Below are 22,496 nucleotides of genomic sequence, written 5' to 3'. Positions count from 1 at the left end.
CAATTTTGGATAATGGTAGGAGTTGTTGCTATTTTGGATAATGGTTAGAGTTGTTTTAATTTTTGCTTTTTTGGTACGAGTTGATGTAATTGATAGAGTTGCTGATTGGTTAGGGTATGCATGAGTTGTTGCTGCAGGGCATGCATGAGTGAAACGTATGCATCAGTTGTTTTACTTTGTTTGCTGCAGGGTATGCATGAGTTGTTGTATGCATGAGAAATTGAATTGTCTAGGACTTTGCATGAGTTGTTTTACTGTTTTTAAGTTTCTCTTCTATACATTTGTGTGTCCCCAAAATAAATCTGCCATGCCCTTCATGATCAGTGAAGAAGCTAAGGCCCTTTTTATCCTTGAATTAGTTTTCAACTAAGCTTTCCTTTTCTTTTGTGCTTTGTTGGTCTTCTTTTTGGTTCCTTTGTTTTTCTTTCCCTGACATTATGAATATGAATGTGATGGTGTCTGAGAGAGGCGATATTTGAGTAGTGAGATTACCAGTTTGCTAAAATATATAGCAGGGCCTGGTTTTAGTTTGGTAGAGCTGAATATAGGGCATATATGCATGTGAAGCTGTATATGTAAGTTGTGAGATTACCAGTTTCCTAGCAAATGACTTGTGGTTACAATCTTGCAAATAAATATCTTCATTACATGACTACTGGCTTACCCATTTCACCAAATAGAGAGAATCTAATTAGGCAGTTATAATAATTTTACTTGGATGACAAATTTTCCTATCTGTTAATTTTGAGTCTTTCTTGCCCCACTGAGGATAAAGAGCCCTTGTATCAGTGGTCATTTTGTTGTGCAATATGGAAATAGAATGAACTTTTGGATGAGTGAAACCTTTCATTTTGTTGTCAGGCTTAACAACTCCAGTAAAATTAACTATTTCTGCCGAATTGGGACTTCTATCAATAAGGCTGACATGGCTGAACTATTTTCTTATATTGTCTCAGTTTAGAAAGTGCTCGTCTGCACCTGATTAGGAATGATATTAAAAAGTGGTCCCTTGAATGAATAATAGCTTATGATGTCTGCTTATATTTTGTGAGAGAGTGCTGAAGTGGTTGTCAGCCAGACATCCTACTTTTTATACTTTGTTGCAGGACAAGTAAACTCTGTGCATGAAAAGCCTAGTACTGAATGCTTCAGTGATACTCTAGAAATTTATAACTACGAAAATGACAGTAGAGATTGCAAGTGAACGGTGAACATTTTGTAGGTTTTAGAACCAGAGAGTAAAATGGTATAGTAACATAGCAAGTCATGTCTTTTTTTTCCAAAGACTTCTTGCATGCATCATAGAAATTTTCTAGTCCCCTTATAAGGCATCAGCTACATTCAACAGATTAAGGCTCTCCATGTAGGTATCCAGAGAATACACTTTTGTTGAGAATTTCTTACCTACAATGTATTCAAGAATACACTGTTCACCTTTTCCAGTTTCCACCGCTCTAATTATATATAGGTTAAGTCTGTTGGTGTTTGAGAACTGCTAGTCTTCTTTACTTTCTTTTTCTCTCAATTTTATTCATCAAGTCCTGTTATATAATAATTTTAATTTTTTTTGTAAATAATTCATATAAATTTGCAAAAGCATCATGTTTCTCTAATTTTGTTTGTTGCTTACTAATTGGTTCAAAGCAAATAATTGCACTGTGTGCGTAGTGGGAAAACAAAAGGGCTTCCAAAATGTAATCTCATTATCTTTTTTTTGTCTTATAAGCATGTTAACAATAATAATGTGGTTTTTATTAGATGATGTGGTATAAGCTTGATTATCCATTATATTTATATGAACTACGTACTATGTGATTGGTAGACACGATCAGCGGCTAACACGGCCAACCATGGTAAGAAGGAGTCGGAGCACCACACGGGGCGGCTACCTATCATCTACAGGGTGGTCCACCACATAGAGAAGGGTGAGGAATTTCCTATTATCCCAGCTTACACGGAGACATATGACACAGTCAACGACCCTAAAGCTGCCAAGAATCTTGTAAGTTAATTAAATTTGGTGCAAATAGCTTACATATATTGTGCAAATAATTTTCAGTTGGTGCAATTAAATAATTTTCAGTTAGTGTAGAGGCATTTGTGTTTCGTATTGTGAATGTGACTTTGTTATGCTAAGTTTCATATCGGTAGTAAAGTAAACTAGTAAAGAGAGGAATATATGCTCACCTCAACCAATATCTCAAGCCATACTCCTATTGACAGTCCTGTCTAGTAGTCCTGCCATGAAATATGATGCATATATATGTGAATAATATTATTGATCCTCTTCTAGCTAGAAAGATTCTTCTCTGCATTGATCAGGAAAATGGTTTCTAAACTTTACGAGGGCTTAAGTTTCCATTTCTCTCTCAAGGGGAGGCAACTAGCTTCAACTCCAGCTCCCCAAATTCCCAAGTTAACAAACACTCATTCAGCTACTCCCACGCATTTGGATCACTCTAACAAATCATGCATGCATGTGAGAATTTGATATATTCAAAGCGATGATGATTAAGTAGATCAGCTAGTTGCTTCCCATTTAGATGAAGCTTTATATCCTGCTAAGTTTCATAACACAAGCACTATTGTTATGTTCTGCAAAACATTGCTTGTCTCTAAGTTCAATTCTTCATTTAGTACATTTACATGCCTGCAATATGTAGCAAATTCATAACAGTTCCATCATTCTCCAACTTATTTTCCGTCACTACTTATCAAACCCTTAACTGCAATATGAATATAAATTCCAAATCTAATTACAAGCTTATCTCTTATCTCTTATCCGCAGGAGGAAATGCAGAAAGAGGCCACTGAATTGAAAAATGCACAGAAGAATGCAAACCCTGACATCCTAGAGGCTGAGCTCCCACCTTTGGAGTGGTCAATGAATCTTAAGGTGCTTGAAGCAGGAGTCGGCCGAAGAGCCGGGAAGGAGATTCGTGGTCTTGGAAGAGCAGGTGTCCGAGTGTCATCATCTTCCACTCCACGTTCTCGAGTTCATGAGGTAGAGGAGAGATTACATATTGCTGAGGAGAGGGCTGAAAAAGCTGAGGCGGTTGCGCATAACCTTAGTGAAGAGATGACATTGGTGAAGCAGCAACTAGCAGCAGTGATGTCTTTTAAGGCGTAGCAGACTGGGTGTCCTCCACAAGTCCCTTCCCAACAACCTCTACAACAAAATGTGGAACAACATGGAAGCTGAGAGGAATTAGCTAGGTACATCACTGCATGCTTCACTATTTTGGTTTTGTTTAGATGGAGAAGCCTTTGGTTAGGTTGTTGTGTAGTTGGTTTTGTTTAGATGGAGAAGCCTTTAAGGTTTGTGCAGTTGGTTTTGTTCAGTTGGAGAAGGATAGGCTAGCTAAGCTAGGATGAATGAATGGTTTTGTTTAGTTGCAATTCAAGGTGTTACTAAAGAGTAAAGACTTTGTATGAACAAATTATGCATATATGAAAATTTATTGTTTGCTAAATTTGCAGTTTTATAGTTTCTGTTTCTATAGATGATCATGATGATGATGATAGTGAAACAAGGAGGATAAGAAAAATGCAAATAGAACTAGCCTCAATGAAAAGCCTTATGCGACGATAATATACTTTTCGTCGCATAAGTTTTCGTCGCATAAGTGAATCAACCTTTAATCTGCAATTACACCCATGTTTCGTCGTTATAGATTTAATGACGAAAAACTATTCGTCGGAACAGATATGCGATGACATTCGTCGTATAAGTGGACACCAGTGTCGTCGCCTCTTTTCTGTGCAACAAAGGTTTATTCGTCACATCATATAGTGTGTAGCAATGAATACGTTTTTTTCATCACATAGATTCTTATGCGACACCACTTATGCGACGACTCTTATACGACCGACTGTTCGTCGCATAGATACATATGCGACGAATAGGGTCTCTTATGCCACGAAATGGTTTCGTCTCTTAAGTCTGCCATCCTACTAGTGACATGATATATTATGTGTATATTAATGCATACATGTATACATTCTGGATTTCTGGATGTGTTTGGATTAGTTAACAGGCGTTAATTTGTTGATTCCATCAGGTAATAAGAGGAAGACATCTCTGGAACTGGTATACAAGCATGGGCCATGCTCTCATCTTCCTCAACACAAAGCGACTGCTACGAATCACACTCAAATTCTCGAGCAAGACCAAGCGCGAGTCAACTCAATCAACTCCCGTATTTCCAAGAAACTGAACGGCAATGATGATCTAGGCCAATCGGAGGCCACCACCCTCCCGTCCCGGTGGGCTACCAGCAGAGGTGCAGGCAACTACATAGTCATGGTAGGATTGGGCACACCTAACAAACAACTTTCGCTCGAATTTGACACCGGAAGCTTCCTCACTTGGACTCGATGCCAACCTTGTGTTTCCCCCTGTTGCTACCCACAAAATGATCCCATTTTCGACCCTGCAGCCTCCACCTCATATGCCAAAATTTCATGTAACAGCGCAGAATGCGCCCAACTCAGGAGTACATACCTAGAACCATGATCTCAATTTTATATAAAGAAGAAATGAGTACTATTGCTTTGCTTCTTCATAATTAGTAATGGGTATTTTCTGATATGAGCGCAGGAAGCCAATGCTCATCAGCCGCAAACACATGCGTATATGAGGTGATCTATGGAGACGAGTCCCACACCAATGGGGTTTTCTCCAAAGACAAGCTGACCTTAACTCCCGCGGACGTATTTGATGGGTTCCTCTTTGGCTGCGGCCAAGATAACGAAGGCTTCCATGATGGCTCGGCCGGTTTACTTGGTCTCTCCGCGACAAGTACTCCATAATCGAACAAACCGCAGAGAAGTACGGCCGGTCATTCTCCTACTGTCTGCCACCAACAGCAAGCTCCACCGGTTACCTCAGCTTCGGCAGTCCCACCGGAGCTTCCAATGCTGCCATAAAATACACACGGCTCACTACTTTATCCTCTGGCTCAACGTATTACGGCCTTAACCTGGTTGGGATCAATGTGAACGGGCAAAAGCTTTCAATTCCCGCTTCGGTGTTTTCGTCTCCGGGGACGATCATTGACTCCGGGACTGTCATATCACGGCTGCCGCCCACCGCCTTCAGCGCTTTGCGCGACGCATTTCAGGCAGCGATGACAAGCTATCCTTCAGTTCCGGGGGATGGATTCCTAGATACATGCTACGACCTCAACTGCAATCCAACGGTGACGTATCCGAAAATAGAGTTTGTGTTCGGCGACGGGGTTACGTTGACTTTGGACGCAACTGGAATCGTCTACCTTTTGGACGGGACAATGAAGCAGGTTTGCTTGGCTTTTGTTGGGAATGATGATGCAGACGAGCTTACGATATTCGGAAATACTCAGCAGAAGAATATGGAGGTATTGTATGACGTCGCCGGAGAGAGAGTCGGATTTGCTCCCGGTGGTTGCTGATGAAGAATGCTTCAAAAAACTTCAAAGATATAATGTTGCATGCATTTTAATGAGGTAATATAATTTTACCATACTATATGTCACACCCACAAAAATAAATTTACTTAAAGAAATTTTATTGACACATGGCTAAATGCTAAATACACATCTCACACTTAATACATTATCAAATAACTTTATAATATTAACATTTTACTAGATACACATCTTTAAACTTCCTATATTATCCTTATTCAAAATATACCAATACTACCATATATATTTTCTAAATACACATTTATTCTTTTTTTTATATCATCTCGACTTAGAAAAAAATAAAAGCTTTCTCTCTCCTTGCTAAACAACGAGAAGACTATTTTTTCTTTACAAACTCAAGAACATTCAAACTGCTCCACCATGATTGATCAATATATGTAAAATCCTTTGCATATTCATTATTTTGGACGTTTTGCACCCAAACATGTCTCAGATCATTGCAAACATATGTCAAACTAGATCACCGGTCTCTTCTACGTGAAAACCTCGAGTATGGATATTCCACTTATTTGCAGGATAGACAGTACCATTCTAAGTCTTTGCATGGTCAAAGCCAACCAAAAACCATAATCTGTTTGGGAGAATCCATTATTATGAATCATTAAGGTCTTGCCCATGTGTTGAGATATATATCCCACATCAGGAAAAATGGGACCTTATTTGTGGTTTATAAGAGTTTGGGCCATTCCATCCATTGCCAATTGGTTTTGGATGTGAACCTCAGACTACTTTATCATGGTATCAGAGCGGGTTACCCACATCCACGTGTGAAGCCCAAAGGCCACACGAACTCCACGTCACCCCAAATGTTGTCCACGTGTTAGGCTTGAAGATTCGTCACACGTGCGGGGGCGTGTTGAGATATATATCCCACATCGGGAAAAATGGGACCTTGTTTGTGGTTTATAAGAGTTTAGGTCATTCCATCCATTGCTAATTGGTTTTGGATGTGAACCCTAGACTACTTTATCACCATGAGACCATGATGAATCCTCGATCAATTCGGTTAAAAATATGCATATTCACTACCAGGATAAGCATTTTAGCTGACGAAAAAGTTTCGTCGGCTTGTTAGCTTAATTCGTTGGTTAAGATTTTAGTCGACGAGCCTTTGTCGGCTATGGTTTCGTCGGGAAAGAGTCGTCGGCGATGACTTTAGCCAACGAAACTAGAAGAAGTCGTCGGCTATTGTCCCAGTATTTAGCCGATGAATATCTTAAATGTTTTGTCGACCATAGTCTGAGACTTTAGTATGTAATAAAAAAATTAAAAAATAACTATAGCCGACGAAATATAGTCTGTTTCGTCGGTTTTAGAAGGGTTTAGCCGACAAAACATGCCATAATTCGTCAGCTAAACCTTATAAAAAAAATTAAAAATACTATAGCCGACGAATATCTTACATGTTTCATCAGCTATAAGTCAATTCCAGTAAAAAAAAAAACCTGAAATTTCTAAATTACCATTCCAAGCAACCTGCAAAATACACCAAAACAATTGCATATAACCAACAACAAGCACATAAAACTATATAATTGATAAACTACAGAAAATCTAGATTGTCTAAATCAATATCCGATTTTGGGGGCTGCTGCGGAGGAGGTTGCTGCTGAGGAGGTTGCGGCAGCTGAGGTAGCGGTATAGGCGTAGGCATAGGCGAAGCCGGAAGTCCCTGAAGCTGGGCAGCTGTAAACTCCTGCAAGTACTGGAACATCTGCTGCTGCTGGGTCCGCTGGGTGGCATATACCGTGGCAGTATAGGCTGTCTAGGCGGCGATCTGGGCGGCATGAGCGGCAGCCTGAGCAGCTTGCTGTTCCCGTAGTCTCTCAACTTCCGACTCTAGCTGAGTCGTCCTGCTGCTGGTCAAGGCTGCCTTTCGTTGAAATCCTGGAGTGGTCTTCAGGACCCCCTCGCCCTTCTTTCCTAGACCCCGGCAGTAGAAGTTGTTTGCTCGCGGTGGGAAAGCTATGCCCATGATCCTCGCCCCAACCCTCGGATCCGAAGTGATGATCCGGGACATGGCTTCGGACATCTCTTCCTCCTGCGTGTCCTGCCATGTCTCCCTCACTATAGTACTCATCACCTCGTCACTAGCCTCCCTCACCTTCGCCTACTTGGATAGGAAAAAAAATGATTAATTAACATTTTCACATATATATACGTAAAATTTAAAATTTAAAAATGTAAGATGACTTACAATATCCTCCTGGGCGTCAGGATATGTCTTCTCGTACGTATAGACGTACCGGTTGACTTCTGGATGTTCCCTGGCCACCTCGTCCATGAAGACAGCAAACAGTCTAGAACCGGCATGATGGTTCCTTGTGTGTGTTGCCGGTTCTGAAGGCTGTTTCCCGGGCGAACGCTCAGAACCGGCAACACACACAAGGAACCATCATGCCGGTTCTGAGCGTTCGCCCGGGAAACAGCCTTCAAAGAAAAAAATAAACTATTTGTCACATCCCGACCCTTAAATTTTTACCTTATTTACTAGCTTGATTATAATAAGAATTTTACCGTCTCCGTCATTGAGGTTATAGTTTAATTGGTCCCTAGAGGGGTTTGGGGAACGGTTACTTTCGGAGAATTATTGGTAGGAGAAATTTATGATGACGGTAAAAATTGTAGATTTTAGCTAGAAAAAGGTAATTTTTAATAGGGTATTTTATTTTGGGGTGTAAATTTTAGAGTTGGGTTTTGGTGTATAAGGGTGTTGGCCGGTTTGGGGTTAGAGGCCCAAACCCATTTCTCTCTTCCCTCTTTTTCTTCCCGGTCCTCTCTCTCCCCGAGTCCTTTCGCTGCCAAACCTTCCGGCCACTCGTCCGCCGCCGTCCGGCCGCGTGAAATTGCCGTACCGGTCCCGTTCGGTCGGTCTCCAACCCAGCTTCCATTCTAGGCCGGTGACAGCCCCCCTAGCGCCGCCGTGAGAGAGGAACAACACCTGGAACCTCCGGCTGTCCAAAGCTCTCCTTCGCCGGAACTCCCTCCTCCGGCCACCAATCTGGGCAAGCCTAGTACGGTTTTGTAGGTCTCCAACCCAGCTGCCTTGCCTTAAAAGGACTCACTTCGGTTCGCTTCAGGTAAGGAGAAATTTGAGGTGGAAGTTCTAGGGCGTTTTTGATGTTTCTGTTCGATTGGCATAGCTAGGCTTGGATTTTGGGTTTGTGCTAGTTAGGAAAGTTGTAGAGGGAGTGGAGAGGAAGCTTCTGTTAAAATTTGGTAGGATTTGGAGGTCGCCGGAATCGGCCTCCGGCCGTCGCTGCCCGCGGAGCTAGCGCCGCCGCCGGTTGGGAGATTTTAATGTTTTTAAATTTGGAATATTAAGGGGAGTTTATTGATGTAAATTATAGAATTTTTGGATGAGTTTTGGATAGGTTTGTGAATTTCCGAAGTTTGGTATTTTTGGCGGTTAATTAATGTAGAATCCGGCCGTTGGATTTAAAGTTGTTTAAACTGTGAGAAGGTGTAGTTACGGCTACTGGTTCTAGGGTTGAAATGTGGACCATTTCGAAGTTAGGCAATGATGAGCGTGTTAATGGCTCTCGGTTAATTTTTGCCTATTTTGTGTAAATATTGGAATTTCGGCTGGGAAATTAATAATATATTTGGAACAAGTCGTGAGGAGGCTCGAGCAGACGAGGCCCCAGATCGACATCAGGCTTAGGCCTAATTTGTGAGTGGACTTTTATTTTAAATAATATGCATGCGAAATAATTTATGTGGTTAGAGAATAACCGAAATTGAGAATTTCGGTGAGTATGTATATATATCCATATTTGGATGATTATGAGAATAATATGTATATGAAAAAATGCTAGCTAGCTATATGTGCTTTTCCACCATACTGAGGTAAAATTTCATTATGGTGCGACGTGAGCGTTAGACGCAATCGTCGTAGCCCTATATAAATATAATAATTTATAAAGGGGATATGCGCGTATATATTTATACACCGTCTTTTCCACCATAATGAGGTAAAATGCCATTATGGTGCGACGTGAACGTTATTTCAATCATGCCCACCGCAACAGAATTCAGTCGGATTTCCTGCATATGTCGAAGAGGGATGATGAGTGTATCATAGAGTTCCAGGAAAGATTTACTTCCTTGAGCTACCATGTGTCATATTTGATTCCTGATGAGAAAACCAGGATTGAGATGTTCATTGCGGCACTTAGTGGGGTGTATGCAGACAAGATGACGGGGGTAATTTACCCGACCTTTATGGATGCAGTTGGTGCAGCCATGACCATTGAGTTCAGGGGGACATGTGGTGCTCGGCCCCGTGATTTCAGTGGCCCTAGTCAAGGTCCATCCAAGAAGGCTGTTTCATCATCCGCTTCTTGGTCTTCTGCTGGTAGTGGCAGTAGTGGTAGATCTAGCTCTGGTGTTCAAAACAAGTCTAAGGGACGTTTCAGAAGTTCTTCTCGGAGTCATTTGGGTAGGCAGCAGTCTGGGCAGTATGGTTCTGGTGGCAGCTTCCATGGTGGGTCATCTGGTCGTCAGTCTTATTCTTATGGGCAGCAGCAGTTTTCTAGGTGTTTTGAGTGTGGTGAACAGGACCACTTCAGGAGAGATTGTCCATTGTTGGCTCAGAGGACCACCCCCACCCCTACTCAGCCAGTTGGTCAGTTTTCAGCTAGAGGCTCCAGTAGTGGTGCCCAGGGCAATGCATCGGTCAGAGGTGGCTCTCAGCGGGGTGGTGGTCAGCGTGGACGTCCCATGACTCGCGATAGACTGCATGCTATGACCCAGCAGGTGGGTCGTACTTCTCCAGATGTCATCATTGGTACGTTATTAATTTTTGGTTAGCCTGCTTTTACTTTAATTGATCCCGGAGCCACACATTCATTCATGTCTAGTAGATTTGTCCTCCATGCCAATGTGCCATCATCGTCTCTTCCAGGCGAGTGGCATGTGTCTCTACCCTCCGGTGAGGTGATGAGAATAAATTGGTGTTTAATGGTTGTGAAGTTTTAGTGGAGGGATTTAATTTCAAGGCTGATTTAATTCCTTTAGAGATAGTGGAGTTTGATGTGATCTTCGAAATGGACTTTTTGGAAGCATATAGAGCTATGGTAGATTGTTTTCAGAAAGTAGCGGTGCTTCGAAGTCCAAGTGGATATGAGGTTGCCCTTCAAGGGGAAAGAGATGTTATTTCGAGTTGCCTGATTTCAGCTGTTGCTGCTAGAAAATTATTAAATAAAGGCTGTCAAGCGTATTTAACTCATGTGGTGGATACAAGTATGGGAGTTGTGGGAATAGAAGATATTCCAGTAGTAAGGGAGTTTCCGGGTGTTTTTCCTAAGGAGTTGCTTGGTTTGCCTCCTGCAAGGGAGATAGACTTCTCTATAGAATTACTTCCCGGAACTATGCCTATCTCTCAGGCACCTTAGAGAATGGCTCCAGCGGAATTAAAAGAGTTGAAGACTCAATTGCAAGAGTTGGTAGACAAGGGTTTTATTCGGCCTAGCATGTCTCCTTGGGGTGCTCCGGTGTTGTTTGTTAAGAAGAAAGATGGCACCATGAGACTATGCATTGATTATAGGAAGTTGAATCAGGTCACGGTGAAGAATAAATCCGTTGCCTCGGATCGATGATTTGTTTGATCAGTTGAGGGGTGCCTCCGTTTTCTCTAAGATTGACTTGAGATCAGGTTATCATCAGTTGCGGATCTGAGAGGGTGACATAGCCAAGACTGCTTTTCGGTCACGATATGGTCATTATGAGTTTGTGGTGATGCCATTTGGACTTACTAACGCACCCGCAGCATTCATGGATCTCATGAATAGGGTGTTTAGTCCATATCTTGATCGTTTCATGATCGTATTCATAGATGACATCTTAGTTTACTCAAGAAGTGAGAAGGAGCATGCCAAGCATCTAAGAATAATATTGCGGACTTTGGAAAATTCGCAGTTATTTGCTAAGTTTAGCAAGTGTGAGTTTTGGCTAGATAAAGTGGGGTTTTTTGGTCATGTGGTTTCGGCAGAAGGAGTTAGTGTGGATCCCCAAAAGGTGGAAGCAGTGTCAAATTGGAGAAGACCCACCACTGTGACGGAGATTTGTAGTTTCTTGAGATTAGCAGGTTATTATCGGCGCTTTGTGCAAGATTTTTCAAAGATTGCTGCTCCTCTTATAAGGTTGACCAAGAAAGGAGTTAAGTTCGAATGGTCAGATCAATGTGAGCAAAGTTTTCAAGAATTGAAGAATTGCTTGACAAGTGCTCCTGTTTTGGCACTTCCGAATGATAGTGGAGAGTATGTGGTCTATTGTGATGCTTCTAGACGTGGTCTAGGTGGAGTTTTGATGCAGCATGATCGAGTTATTGCCTACGCTTCTAGGCAATTGAAGCCGCATGAAGAGAATTATCCTACTCATGATCTAGAGCTTGCAGCGGTAGTTTTTGCTCTCAAGTTGTGGAGACACTACCTTTATGGGGCCAAGTGTCAGATTTTTACCGATCACAAGAGTCTTCGGTATGTGTTCACTCAAAGAGAGCTAAACTTGAGACAGAGAAGGTGGATGGAGTTGATTAATGATTATGATTGCACTATTGAATATCACCCTGGAAAAGCTAATGTGGTAGCGGATGCTCTTAGTCGAAATCCCTCCATATCCTTGTCTCACTTGAGAACGGTTCGGGTTTCGCTTCTTTGTGAGTTGCGAGCTTCAGGGGTGGATTTATCAGTAGTTGAAGTTGGTGCTTTGGTAGCTAGTTTTCATGTGAGACCAGTTTTGGTTGATAGAGTGCGGGAAGCATAGTATAATGATCCTTTCATAGTTCGATTGATAGAAAGAGCTTTGAGCGGAGACGCCGCCGATCATTTTTCAGTTAAAAGGGATAAGACTCTATTGTTTAAGAATCAGCTATGTGTTCCAAAAAGAAATGAAGAGTTGAAGAGTGAGATTATGGAGGAAGCTCATAGTTCTGCATATGCTGCTCATCCGGGTAGCACAAAAATGTATCGGATTTTGAAGGATTATTATTGGTGGCCAAACATGAAGAGAGAAATTGCAGCTTATGTGAGTAGATGTTTGATTTGTCAACAAGTAAAGGCTGAAAGGCAGAAGCCTTCTGGATTGCTTGAGTCGTTGCCTATTCCAGTGTGGAAGTGGGACCACATCACCATGGATTTTGTTTTCAGTTTACCTCGTACCCGTGAAGGGCATGACGGTATTTGGGTGATTGTGGATAGACTCACCAAGTCTGCACATTTCTTGCCAGTGGAAAAGAAGTATAAATTGGATAAATTGGCAGAGCTTTATGTGAATGAAATTGTGAGGCTTCATGGTGTTCCTGAATCAATAGTGTCGGATCGGGATCCTAGATTTGCTTCTAAATTCTGGGGAGCTCTTCAGGCAGCTTTAGGTACCCAATTAATGTTCAGCACTAGTTTTCATCGTCAGACTGATGGGTAGTCCGAAAGGACTATTCAGACTTTGGAGGATATGTTGAGGGCTTGTGCCTTGCAGTTCAGAGGGAGTTGGGATAAGAACCTATCTTTGATGGAATTTGCATACAATAATAGCTATCATTCGAGCATTGGTATGGCTCCCTTTGAGGCACTTTATGGAAGGTAGTGTCGTACGCCTTTGTGTTGGAATGAAGTAGGGGAAAAAGAGCTTTGTGGCCCAGAGTTGATCCACTTGTCAAGGTGCTTTGGAGAAGTCATCAAGTAGAAGAAGCTACTTGTGAATCAGAGGAGCAAATGATACAGCAGTATCCCTATCTATTCGAATGACAGGTATGTAAATTTCGAGGACGAAATTTTTATAAGGAGGGGAGAGTTGTCACATCCCGACCCTTAAATTTTTACCTTATTTACTAGCTTGATTATAATAAGAATTTTACCGTCTCCGTCATTAAGGTTATAGTTTAATTGGTCCCTAGAGGGGTTTAGGGGACGGTTATTTTCGGAGAGTTATTCGTAGGAGAAATTTATGACGACGGTAAAAATGGTAGATTTTAGCTAGAAAAATGTAATTTTTAATAGGGTATTTTATTTTGGGGTGTAAATTTTAGAGTTGGGTTTTGGTGTATAAGGGTGTTGGCCGGTTTGGGTTAGAGGCCCAAACCCATTTCTCTCTTCCCTCTTTTTCTTACCGGTCCTCTCTCTCCCCGAGTCCTTCCGCTGCCAAACCTTCCGTCCGCCGTCCGGCCGCCTGAAACTGCCACACCGGTCCCGTTCGGTCGGTCTCCAACCCAGCTTCCATTCTAGGCCGGTGACAGCCCCCCTAGCGCCGCCGTGAGAGAGGAACAACGCCTGGAACCTCCGGCTGTCCAAAGCTCTCCTTCGCCGGAACTCCCTCCTCCGGCCACCAATCTGGGCAAGCCTAGTACGGTTTTGTAGGTCTCCAACCCAGCTGCCTTGCCTTAAAAGGACTCACTTCGGTTCGCTTCAGGTAAGGAGAAATTTGAGGTGGAAGTTCTAGGGCGTTTTTGATGTTTCTGTTCGATTGGCATAGCTAGGCTTGGATTTTGGATTTGTGCTAGTTAGGAAAGTTGTAGAGGGAGTGGAGAGGAAGCTTCTGTTAAAATTTGGTAGGATTTGGAGGTCGCCAGAATCGGCCTCCAGCCGCCGCCGATTGGGAGATTTTAATGTTTTTAAATTTAGAATATTAAGGAGACTTTATTGATGTAAATTATGAAATTTTTGGATGAGTTTTGGATAGGTTTGTGAATTTTCGAAGTTTGGTATTTTTGGCGGTTAATTAATGTAGAATCCGGCCGTTGGATTTAAAGTTGTTTAAACTGTGGGAAGATGTAGTTACGGCTGCTAGTTCTAGGGTTGAAATGTGGACCATTTCGAAGTTAGGAAATGATGAGCGTGTTAATGGCTCTCGGTTAATTTTTGCCTATTTTGTGTAAATATTAGAATTTCGGCTGGGAAATTAATAATATATTTGGAACAAGTCGTGAGGAGGCTCGAGCAGACGAGGCCCCAGATCGACATCAGGCTTAAGCCTAATTTGTGAGTGGACTTTTATTTTAAATAATATGCATGCAAAATAATTTATGTGGTTAGAGAATAACTGAAATTGAGAATTTCGGTGAGTATGTATATATATCCATATTTGGATGATTATGAGAATAATATGTATATGAAGAAATGCTAGCTAGCTATACGTGCTTTTCCACCATACTGAGGTAAAATTTCATTATGGTGCGACATGAGCATTAGACACAATCGTCGTAGCCCTATATAAATATAATAATTTATATAGGGGATATGCGCGTATATATTTATACACCGTCTTTTCCACCATAATGAGGTAAAATGCCATTATGGTGCGACGTGAGCGTTAGACGCAAGCGTCGTAGCCTTGTGTGAATTTTCTATTTGTCTTTATTGTTTCAAGAAAATTCATACAAGGGATATAACGAGTGTAATACATAGCGCGGCTAGTCTGGTGTCAGTAAATTTTTAAAAGCTTTTGAGCTGGTTGCATATCATTAATTGTTTTTCCACTGAAGTTTAAATTGGGAAAGCATAAAGAATTATTTCTTTTAAATTTAATTTATTTTTGTCCACTCGCTCTAACGGTTTCAAATGTCTTCCCCTGGGCCCTTCGTTTTAAAATGCCCAATCTGCAGAGTTCGGGTTGGAACTAGTAGGAGGCGAGGTATAGTCACCCGCATTTCCACCACTTTTCATTCGTAGGTTACATGTTTAACCTACCAGTGATTTCTTACTTCCGCTAATGTCTAGTAGCTCTAAATACTTGGGTTTAATGTATATTATTTCGGTTGTGGGCGAAGGCTTGTTGACATTTTAGAATATTTGTCGGAGGATTTATGTTATCTTATTTGGATAATTATGTGTTGATTTGGAAGATGTTCTATAATTTTTTGTTATTGGTGGTGGTTGTATTTGGGGAGCACGTAGGCTCCAGAAGTTAAGGTTGGATTGAGAATTTTAGAAGTGTTTGCAGGTTTTCTTTAGAAAGGGTTATCCATTTTCAAGGGAGGTTATACCGAATTTTCGGTAATATCTTCCTTGAAGGTGGTCCCCGTAGGATTTACTCCGGGTTTTAGGAAAAAATTCGGGGTGGGTTTTGACAGTTTGTATCAGAGCTTTAGGTTTCCTTTTCCTGCTTCCTTGTCACTATCATATTTGCCTAAATAGCACGTAGTGTCTATAGAGTGATGATCCGACCGCGGCGGATTCATTGGCATTTTATGTTTTTGATGCTATGTGTTATTGGGTATGTGTGATAGTTGTGTTAGTCTTGTTTATGGACTACTAAATATCTTCATTCGTAGGTTACCTGTTTAACCTACTTGTGATTTCTTACTTCCGCTAGTGTCTAGTAGCTCTAAATACTTGGGTTTAATGTATATTATTTCGGTTGTGGGCGAAGGCTTGTTGACATTTTAGAATATTTGTCGGAGGATTTATGTTATCTTATTTGGATAATTATGTGTTGATTTGGAAGATGTTCTATTATTTTTTGTTATTGGTGGTGGTTGTATTTGGGGAGCACGTAGGCTTCAAAAGTTAAGGTTGGATTGAGAATTTTAGAAGTGTTTGCAGGTTTTCTTTAGAAAAGGTTGTCTATTTTAAAGTGAGGTTATGCCGAATTTTTGGTAATATTTTTCTTGGAGGTGGTCCCCGCAGGATTTACTCCTGGTTTTAGAGAAAAATTCGGGGTGGGTCTTGTCACTATTAGTAAAATATTTAAAAACGAACGTACTTAATGACAAATTAACTAATTAATTTTTTTAAATACCTGTTTACGAGGGTTGTTGAATTCTAATGTCAGAAGCCAACGCCACTCGTACTCCTTGTACTGGAACTCAGCAGGGGTACCAGAATATGCGTTCCTGTGCGTAGTCCAGTGGGTCCGTAACTCGTTCTTCCACTCATTGTACCTACAAATACAATAAAAATATTAGAAATATTATTAATATCACATACAATTTTGTTTTTTCATTAACTTCCCAATGTACCTTCCCCCATGCACAACGTCCGCCCAGCTGCTCTTCAGGTGCTCGGGAACCTCAAACCACACCTGCATTTAACCGTTTATTAGTTTAGTTTTTCAAGAAATTAACAATGTAATACATAATATTATTGAGGCATTTTGTAAACTCACTGACATCGCGTTGTGGACCATGTCCTTAACCTCCTGCGGGTCCTCGCCCCAGTCTGACCACAACATAGGGACTCTATCCCTAATGAGCACTCCCACGCGGCCGGAGTACGTCCTCGACTTCCAGCCCGATACTATGTCACCATCCCCGTCAGTACGGATGACGATCCTCCCTGAGGTACTGACGATCTTCTCGAGAGCCTTCCCTGTGACGAGGCCTCTCTTCTTCTTTACCGGCTTCGCTCCGATGCTGCCTATCACATGATAAACCAAATTGATTATTAAAATCGAAGACCCTTTATTATTAATTATAAGAAAACAAATCATTCATCTTTCATTACCTGAGAGCGATGCGGCGGACGCGACGGATTCCGTCTCTGTCGCCGATGATGATACCCTCACGGAAATAAGAGGCGTATCAAAAGGCACGAACCGGTACGCCGCTGATGGAGCCACTGGCAAGGCAGTGGATAAATCGGCGTCCCTGAGCCATCGACTGCAGGTAAGGCCGGTATCATCCGCGGAAGGAATAAATGAGGCGACGACATCTGTACCCCAGATGACCCACTATCCAAAGAAGTAGGACCCGGAGTGGGCGCCCGATATATCTCAGGCATAGGGGGTGCAAACACCTCCGTCTGGGTCTGAGGCCACAGCTGCCTCGAGGAATGAGGGACGCCCTGCTGCCTCAATGAAGGGGGCACCTCTGGCTGCCTCTGCGCCGTCTCCAGAAAGGTCGCACGTCTGGCTGTCATGGGACCCTGAAACGACGTTTGAGGGTTGCTAGAGGTTCTCTCAGACGATTCGGACCTTTGGCCCTTCGAACCCTTCGTCGATCTAAAATTACCGCTCATCATGTTTACAATATTAATTTGAATCAAGGTTGAGGAACAGTGGCAGAGCTAGAAATTTATCATAGGGGGGTTCATATATGAAGTGCCGATCATTATCGGAAAAAAAAAATGTACCGATCATTCAGTCGTATAACTAAATTACTATATCATAAGTTAAAATTGAAAATATTGGGATGATTGCTGAGCTGCCCAAAATCGTACTCATTAAGCACTGTTAAAATTTCTTCCCCCGTCCATCTTCTGGGAGGCACACCGTTTTCTACGGTCCCATCAAATGCCTGTGCATCGAACCGCTATTCGTGATCACATGGAAGGAGAGTACGGTGACCCAATTTGCATATCTTGTTGCAATGACTGCTGTTCCCCTCATCGCTAAGGCACTCTGGACAAGCCTTGTATCCCCTAACAACGTTGCCCGACAACATCCCACGAGCAGGAAAATATCTGATGGTACCAACAACCATGACATGCATTTAGAACATCTCGTGCATGTACTTGTCATAAGTGGGATGACCAACGTTCCAAAAAAACTTAAGCTCTTCAATCAAAGGTCTCAAATACACATCGAGACACTTCCCTGGATAACCGGACCCTGAATCAACAAACTCAACATATTGTATCATGCACGTCCATGGAGGAAGGTTGTACGGTACCAAAATCACCGGCCATACATTGTATTGAACACTCATGTTGTCAAAAGGGTTGAACCCGTCGGATGAGAGCCCGAGCCTCACATTTCGGACCTCTGACGCAAGATGAGGAAACTCCCTGTCTATATGCTTCCAAGCCTCCCCGTCAGCAGGGTGTATAAGGGTATCTTCGTCATGCAATTCCCTATCAGCGTGCCATCTCATAGATTCGGCCGTGTGTAAAGACATGTACAACCGCTCCAGCCTATCCCTCAACAGGAAATACCGAAGTACCTTCACAGGTTTCCTGTTGCCTGCAGGAGTCAGCTTATACCTGTAAGTGTGACATATCGGACATGCGTCAAGGCCACCAAGATCATTCCTTTCTGGATCTTTACCCTAGAAGAGAACGCAGTCATATCTGCATGCATGGATTTTGATGTAGGAAAGCCCAACATCTTTCAGGATACATCGGACCTTATGATGAGTGGTAGGAAGACGATGACCGTGGGGCAGCATCGAAGCAGTGTACTGTAGATAATCATCAACAGCTTTCACGGTCGATTTGGTCTCAACTTTAATCTTCATTACGTCTATCACACTTTCAAGAACGGTTTTCTGACAACCGGGGTACACAGGGGTCTGTTGGAAAGCAAGCAGTTTGTTGTACTTGTCAATACCAGCAGTGTTGACAACTCTAGGGAAGGGCTGCACCGGCTCAGGCATATACTGTCCTTGAGCGCATACACCGTTCTCATAAGGAGACATGTCATTGATGAAGGCCGTTGTTGGATCGTTGGATGTACTGCCCGTCTCAGAAAATTGCCCATGATCATGCGGACCCCCTGATGATGTTTCACAGTGATATAACCAACATGTGTACTTCTTCTAAAACCCGTTACTCTTCAGGTGCTGCCATACTTTGTCAATCGCAAATCGATGCATATCGCTGCGACACTGACATTTCGTGCACAGACAATAGAAAATTGTATTCCCGTTAGCATTAGCTAGCGCATATTCCAGAAAACTCATAACTCCTTTACCATATCTTTTGTCCCATTTTGGAAGCGAAATCCAACTCTTATCCATATCCTGAAAATATAACAAAATATATATGTATAACTCTAATTAATTAAATTCCATATATTAAATCTCAATTCATTTAGTATTCTACGTACTACAACTAATTAATAACAAATTAATTAACACATATATATATACTTAATAATTACATAACAATATTATATATGATCAACATCATCACAAAATCATCATCAACTCATATCATCAACAACTTCATACCATCAACACAATATTATAAATTAATTAACATATATATATATATACTACTTATTAACAACAACTTCATATATCTTATCAAATCATCAACCAAATCGATCAACACATATATATATATATATATACATCCAACGTACTCAAAATCGATCAACTCAATCACACTCAAAATTGATCAACTCAAATACAACTCAAAATCAACATATATACACATATACGTACCTATATATAGCTCCACAAAATAATTATGGACAGATTTCGACAACATCCAAACTTTTTCTCCTGTTCTTTTTTCCTAGATGAGCTGCTGTCCAGATCTGCAAATATAAGGCACTTTAGCCGACGAAATTATATATTTCGTCGGCTAAACTTTTATATAGACGTCAGCTAAAGTTCACAAACTATAGCCGACGAAAAAAATTCTTTAGCCGACGAAATTAAAATTTCGTCGGCTACAGTTGACCATAGCCGACAAAAATTTAAATTAGCCGACGAAGGAAAATTTTGTCGGCTAACGTGGATTTTAGTCGACGAAAAAATAATTCGTCAACCTGGTTTTTTTATTTTCGTCAGCTAAAGCCTTTCTTCTGGTAGTGATTGTCAAGTTTTAAGTTTGAAACTTCATTCATGTAGAGAGAAGAAAACGTTAAAGTGAGATGTATTGTATTTCAAGTTTTCAATATTGTTATCTAATTAATATAGACCTCTTTTGGTAATTTAATATACTTAAACTTTTTGATGTTAGATGTATAGAAAAAGGTATGTGTATTTAGTATTTAGGAGTGTGTGAATAAAATTTCTCTTTTACGTACTTGAGTTCATAATAGTCCAATGATCTTTTTTTTTAATCAAACAAACAACTGAAATGATGAACTCACGACGTCTCACTTACAGAGAAAGAGACTAATGCAACTAGATCAAATGGTACTGGCCAATGATCTTAATCTGCCAAAAAGTTTCGAGATTTATGAACTGTATGGGTTCTGCATGTACCTATTAATTAGTAAACAACCTATCAGTAAGGGACTCGTGAATAATCGAACTTGGGTGCCCGCGCCGGTGTTCCACTTATGTCATCTGAGATGTGTTGTCTAACGACATTTTAGGCGTAATAGAAGGTTCGACTCAAGCAAGTGCCTTGTCATTTCGATCAACACTGACAACTAGCTGGCTAGTTAATTAGTGCCAAATATTGACTATCTTTCAATATATGCCATACTGTTGAGTCCATCACACTACATCAAGAAAATATGCATACATAGACACGAGATAACACAATGAACCCTGACGTTGGTAAAAAGTGTTAGCATATCTAGAGAGTCTAGGTCATCACGGAACCTGACCGTCGGATACTTGTGTGCTTGCAAGGTAGAAAACATTAGGCCAGCGAGGTCTAACTGGATTCCAAATATCAATCACAAAAGAAAAAAAAAAAAACCCCCAATGCAGCTAGTTAACATACATCATCACTTGGGTTAAGTTAAGGGATTACACAGACTCGAGAAAGATTGAGTTTTCTTTCGTTTGTACTGATTCTAATCAAGTATTAGTCGTTCTCATCATCATTATCCCCTCATTAGTTTTTGTTGGAGATGAACGGAGCTAGAGGGTCTGGGAATGTAAGAAGGATATTGTTTCACTAAAACGAGAAGTTTTTCTAAGAGGAAAAGTTAAGTTATATCCGCTCTAGGCTAGGTTCACCATAAACACATGTACATAAACAAGATCAAATATACAAACATCGGACCATGGCATCAAACAGCAACACGTATGTACATGTATTGATATTTACATGAGGAATAGAAACAGTACCTTGCTCAATGTTCATGGCAAGCCATTGGATGAAGATAGACGATGACAAGCTTCCAGAAAAGAGATCTTCTGTGCAGCAAAGCTCAGATGGAGATGAGACAGGGTTGGCCCTGAGATTTCAGGGGCCCTCAACGAAAACGAAAACGAAAATTAGGGCCCTAATATATTTACACAGTGGCACAGTGACATACGAATACCATTACCAATGCATCAAACATTCAAAATTGATCGACATACTCATTTTCAATAATAACAATTTCTACCGTTTCATGTTTTCTCATTTTTTTTTTTTTTTTTACTATTTAAAAATAAAGGCATATATGGTTTTTCAGGGGCCCTAGCAGTCGGGGGCCCTAAGCCTGTGCTTCCTTGATTGGTTTTACACTACCAAAAGAAAGGCTTTAGCTGACGAAAATAAAAAAACCAGGTCGACGAATTATTTTTTCGTCAACTAAAGTCCACGTTAGCCGACAAAATTTTCCTTCGTCGGCTATGGTCAACTTTAGCCGACGAAATTTTTAAAAGTTTAGCCGACAAAAAATATAATTTTTTCGGCTAAAGTGCCTTAATTTCGTCAGCTAAAGTGCCTTATATTTGCAGATCTGGACAACAACTCATCTGGGAAAAAAAAACTATACGTAGAACCTTCAAACGCAAAAAAGTCGTGAAATAAGATATGACCAGAATAGTGAAATACGTCTACGGTTGAAAAATCACGGTATTCCGGTAAAGTCTCGGTGCCGATAGTTGTGGTCAATGCAATTTACCCTTATTATTCACTATGCTGCAGATTTGATTTTTGGTGTCCGATTGACTATTGTGATACCTTTCCGGAAGCGTAACGGCCCTACGAGTCAAACTCATCACTATTGCCATGAAGTATGGGCCTTTTTGGCCATCCGAGTCCGTTTAGGGCTTCAAAATGCAATTTTCTTATTTCCGATTAGAGTTGACTGTTTCGATCGAGCCCTTAACGTTGTTGAATCCAGTTGAATTTTTACCATAGACATCTTTCGTCATAATGATCATATCTGACGGTCGAATTTTGGTTTGTAAATTTTAGTCATCGGAATCACAACGTGTCTACTATTTACCGTTATTTTTCCCTATGGGGAGCCCTATCGTCGGAAGGTAAATGTCTCAAAATTTTTATATGGGCAGTTGTATCTCATCTACGTGAGAGTTTTTTGTGTGGAAGGTTTAACCAAACCACGTAATATAGAGGGAGATATGAGCGTTTTCGTGTGATAAGTGACGATGGATTAGGGTTGACCGTCTCGATCTAGTCCTTAACGTTGTCGGATCCAGTTGAATTTTTTACCATAGACATCTTTCGTCAT

General features: G+C 41.1%; 1 protein-coding gene across 1 annotated transcript; it reads left to right on the top strand.

The window, feature by feature from the left end:
* The first annotated feature begins 4,590 nt into the window (after positions 1 to 4,590).
* Positions 4,591 to 5,432, top strand: LOC101314942 (protein ASPARTIC PROTEASE IN GUARD CELL 2-like). The gene is made up of 2 exons (XM_004297826.1): positions 4,591 to 4,801; positions 4,870 to 5,432. The coding sequence occupies exons 1-2, from the start codon at positions 4,591 to 4,593 to the stop codon at positions 5,430 to 5,432; spliced, it is 774 nt and encodes a 257-aa protein (XP_004297874.1).
* The last annotated feature ends 17,064 nt before the right edge of the window (positions 5,433 to 22,496 follow it).

The sequence above is a fragment of the Fragaria vesca genome, linkage group LG4 (assembly GCF_000184155.1).
Source record: "Fragaria vesca subsp. vesca linkage group LG4, FraVesHawaii_1.0, whole genome shotgun sequence".
NCBI classification, from domain to species: Eukaryota; Viridiplantae; Streptophyta; class Magnoliopsida; order Rosales; family Rosaceae; genus Fragaria; species Fragaria vesca.
This window is presented reverse-complemented; position numbering and strand designations above follow the sequence as displayed.

Excerpts from the sequence above, each read along its gene's own strand:
- LOC101314942 (XM_004297826.1), top strand. The coding sequence starts at position 4,591 with ATGAGCGCAGGAAGCCAATGCTCATCAGCCGCAAACACATGCGTATAT. Across the intron at positions 4,802-4,869 it reads ACTTGGTCTCTCCGCGACAA|CAAGCTCCACCGGTTACCTC; the intron begins GTACTCCATAAT and ends TGCCACCAACAG.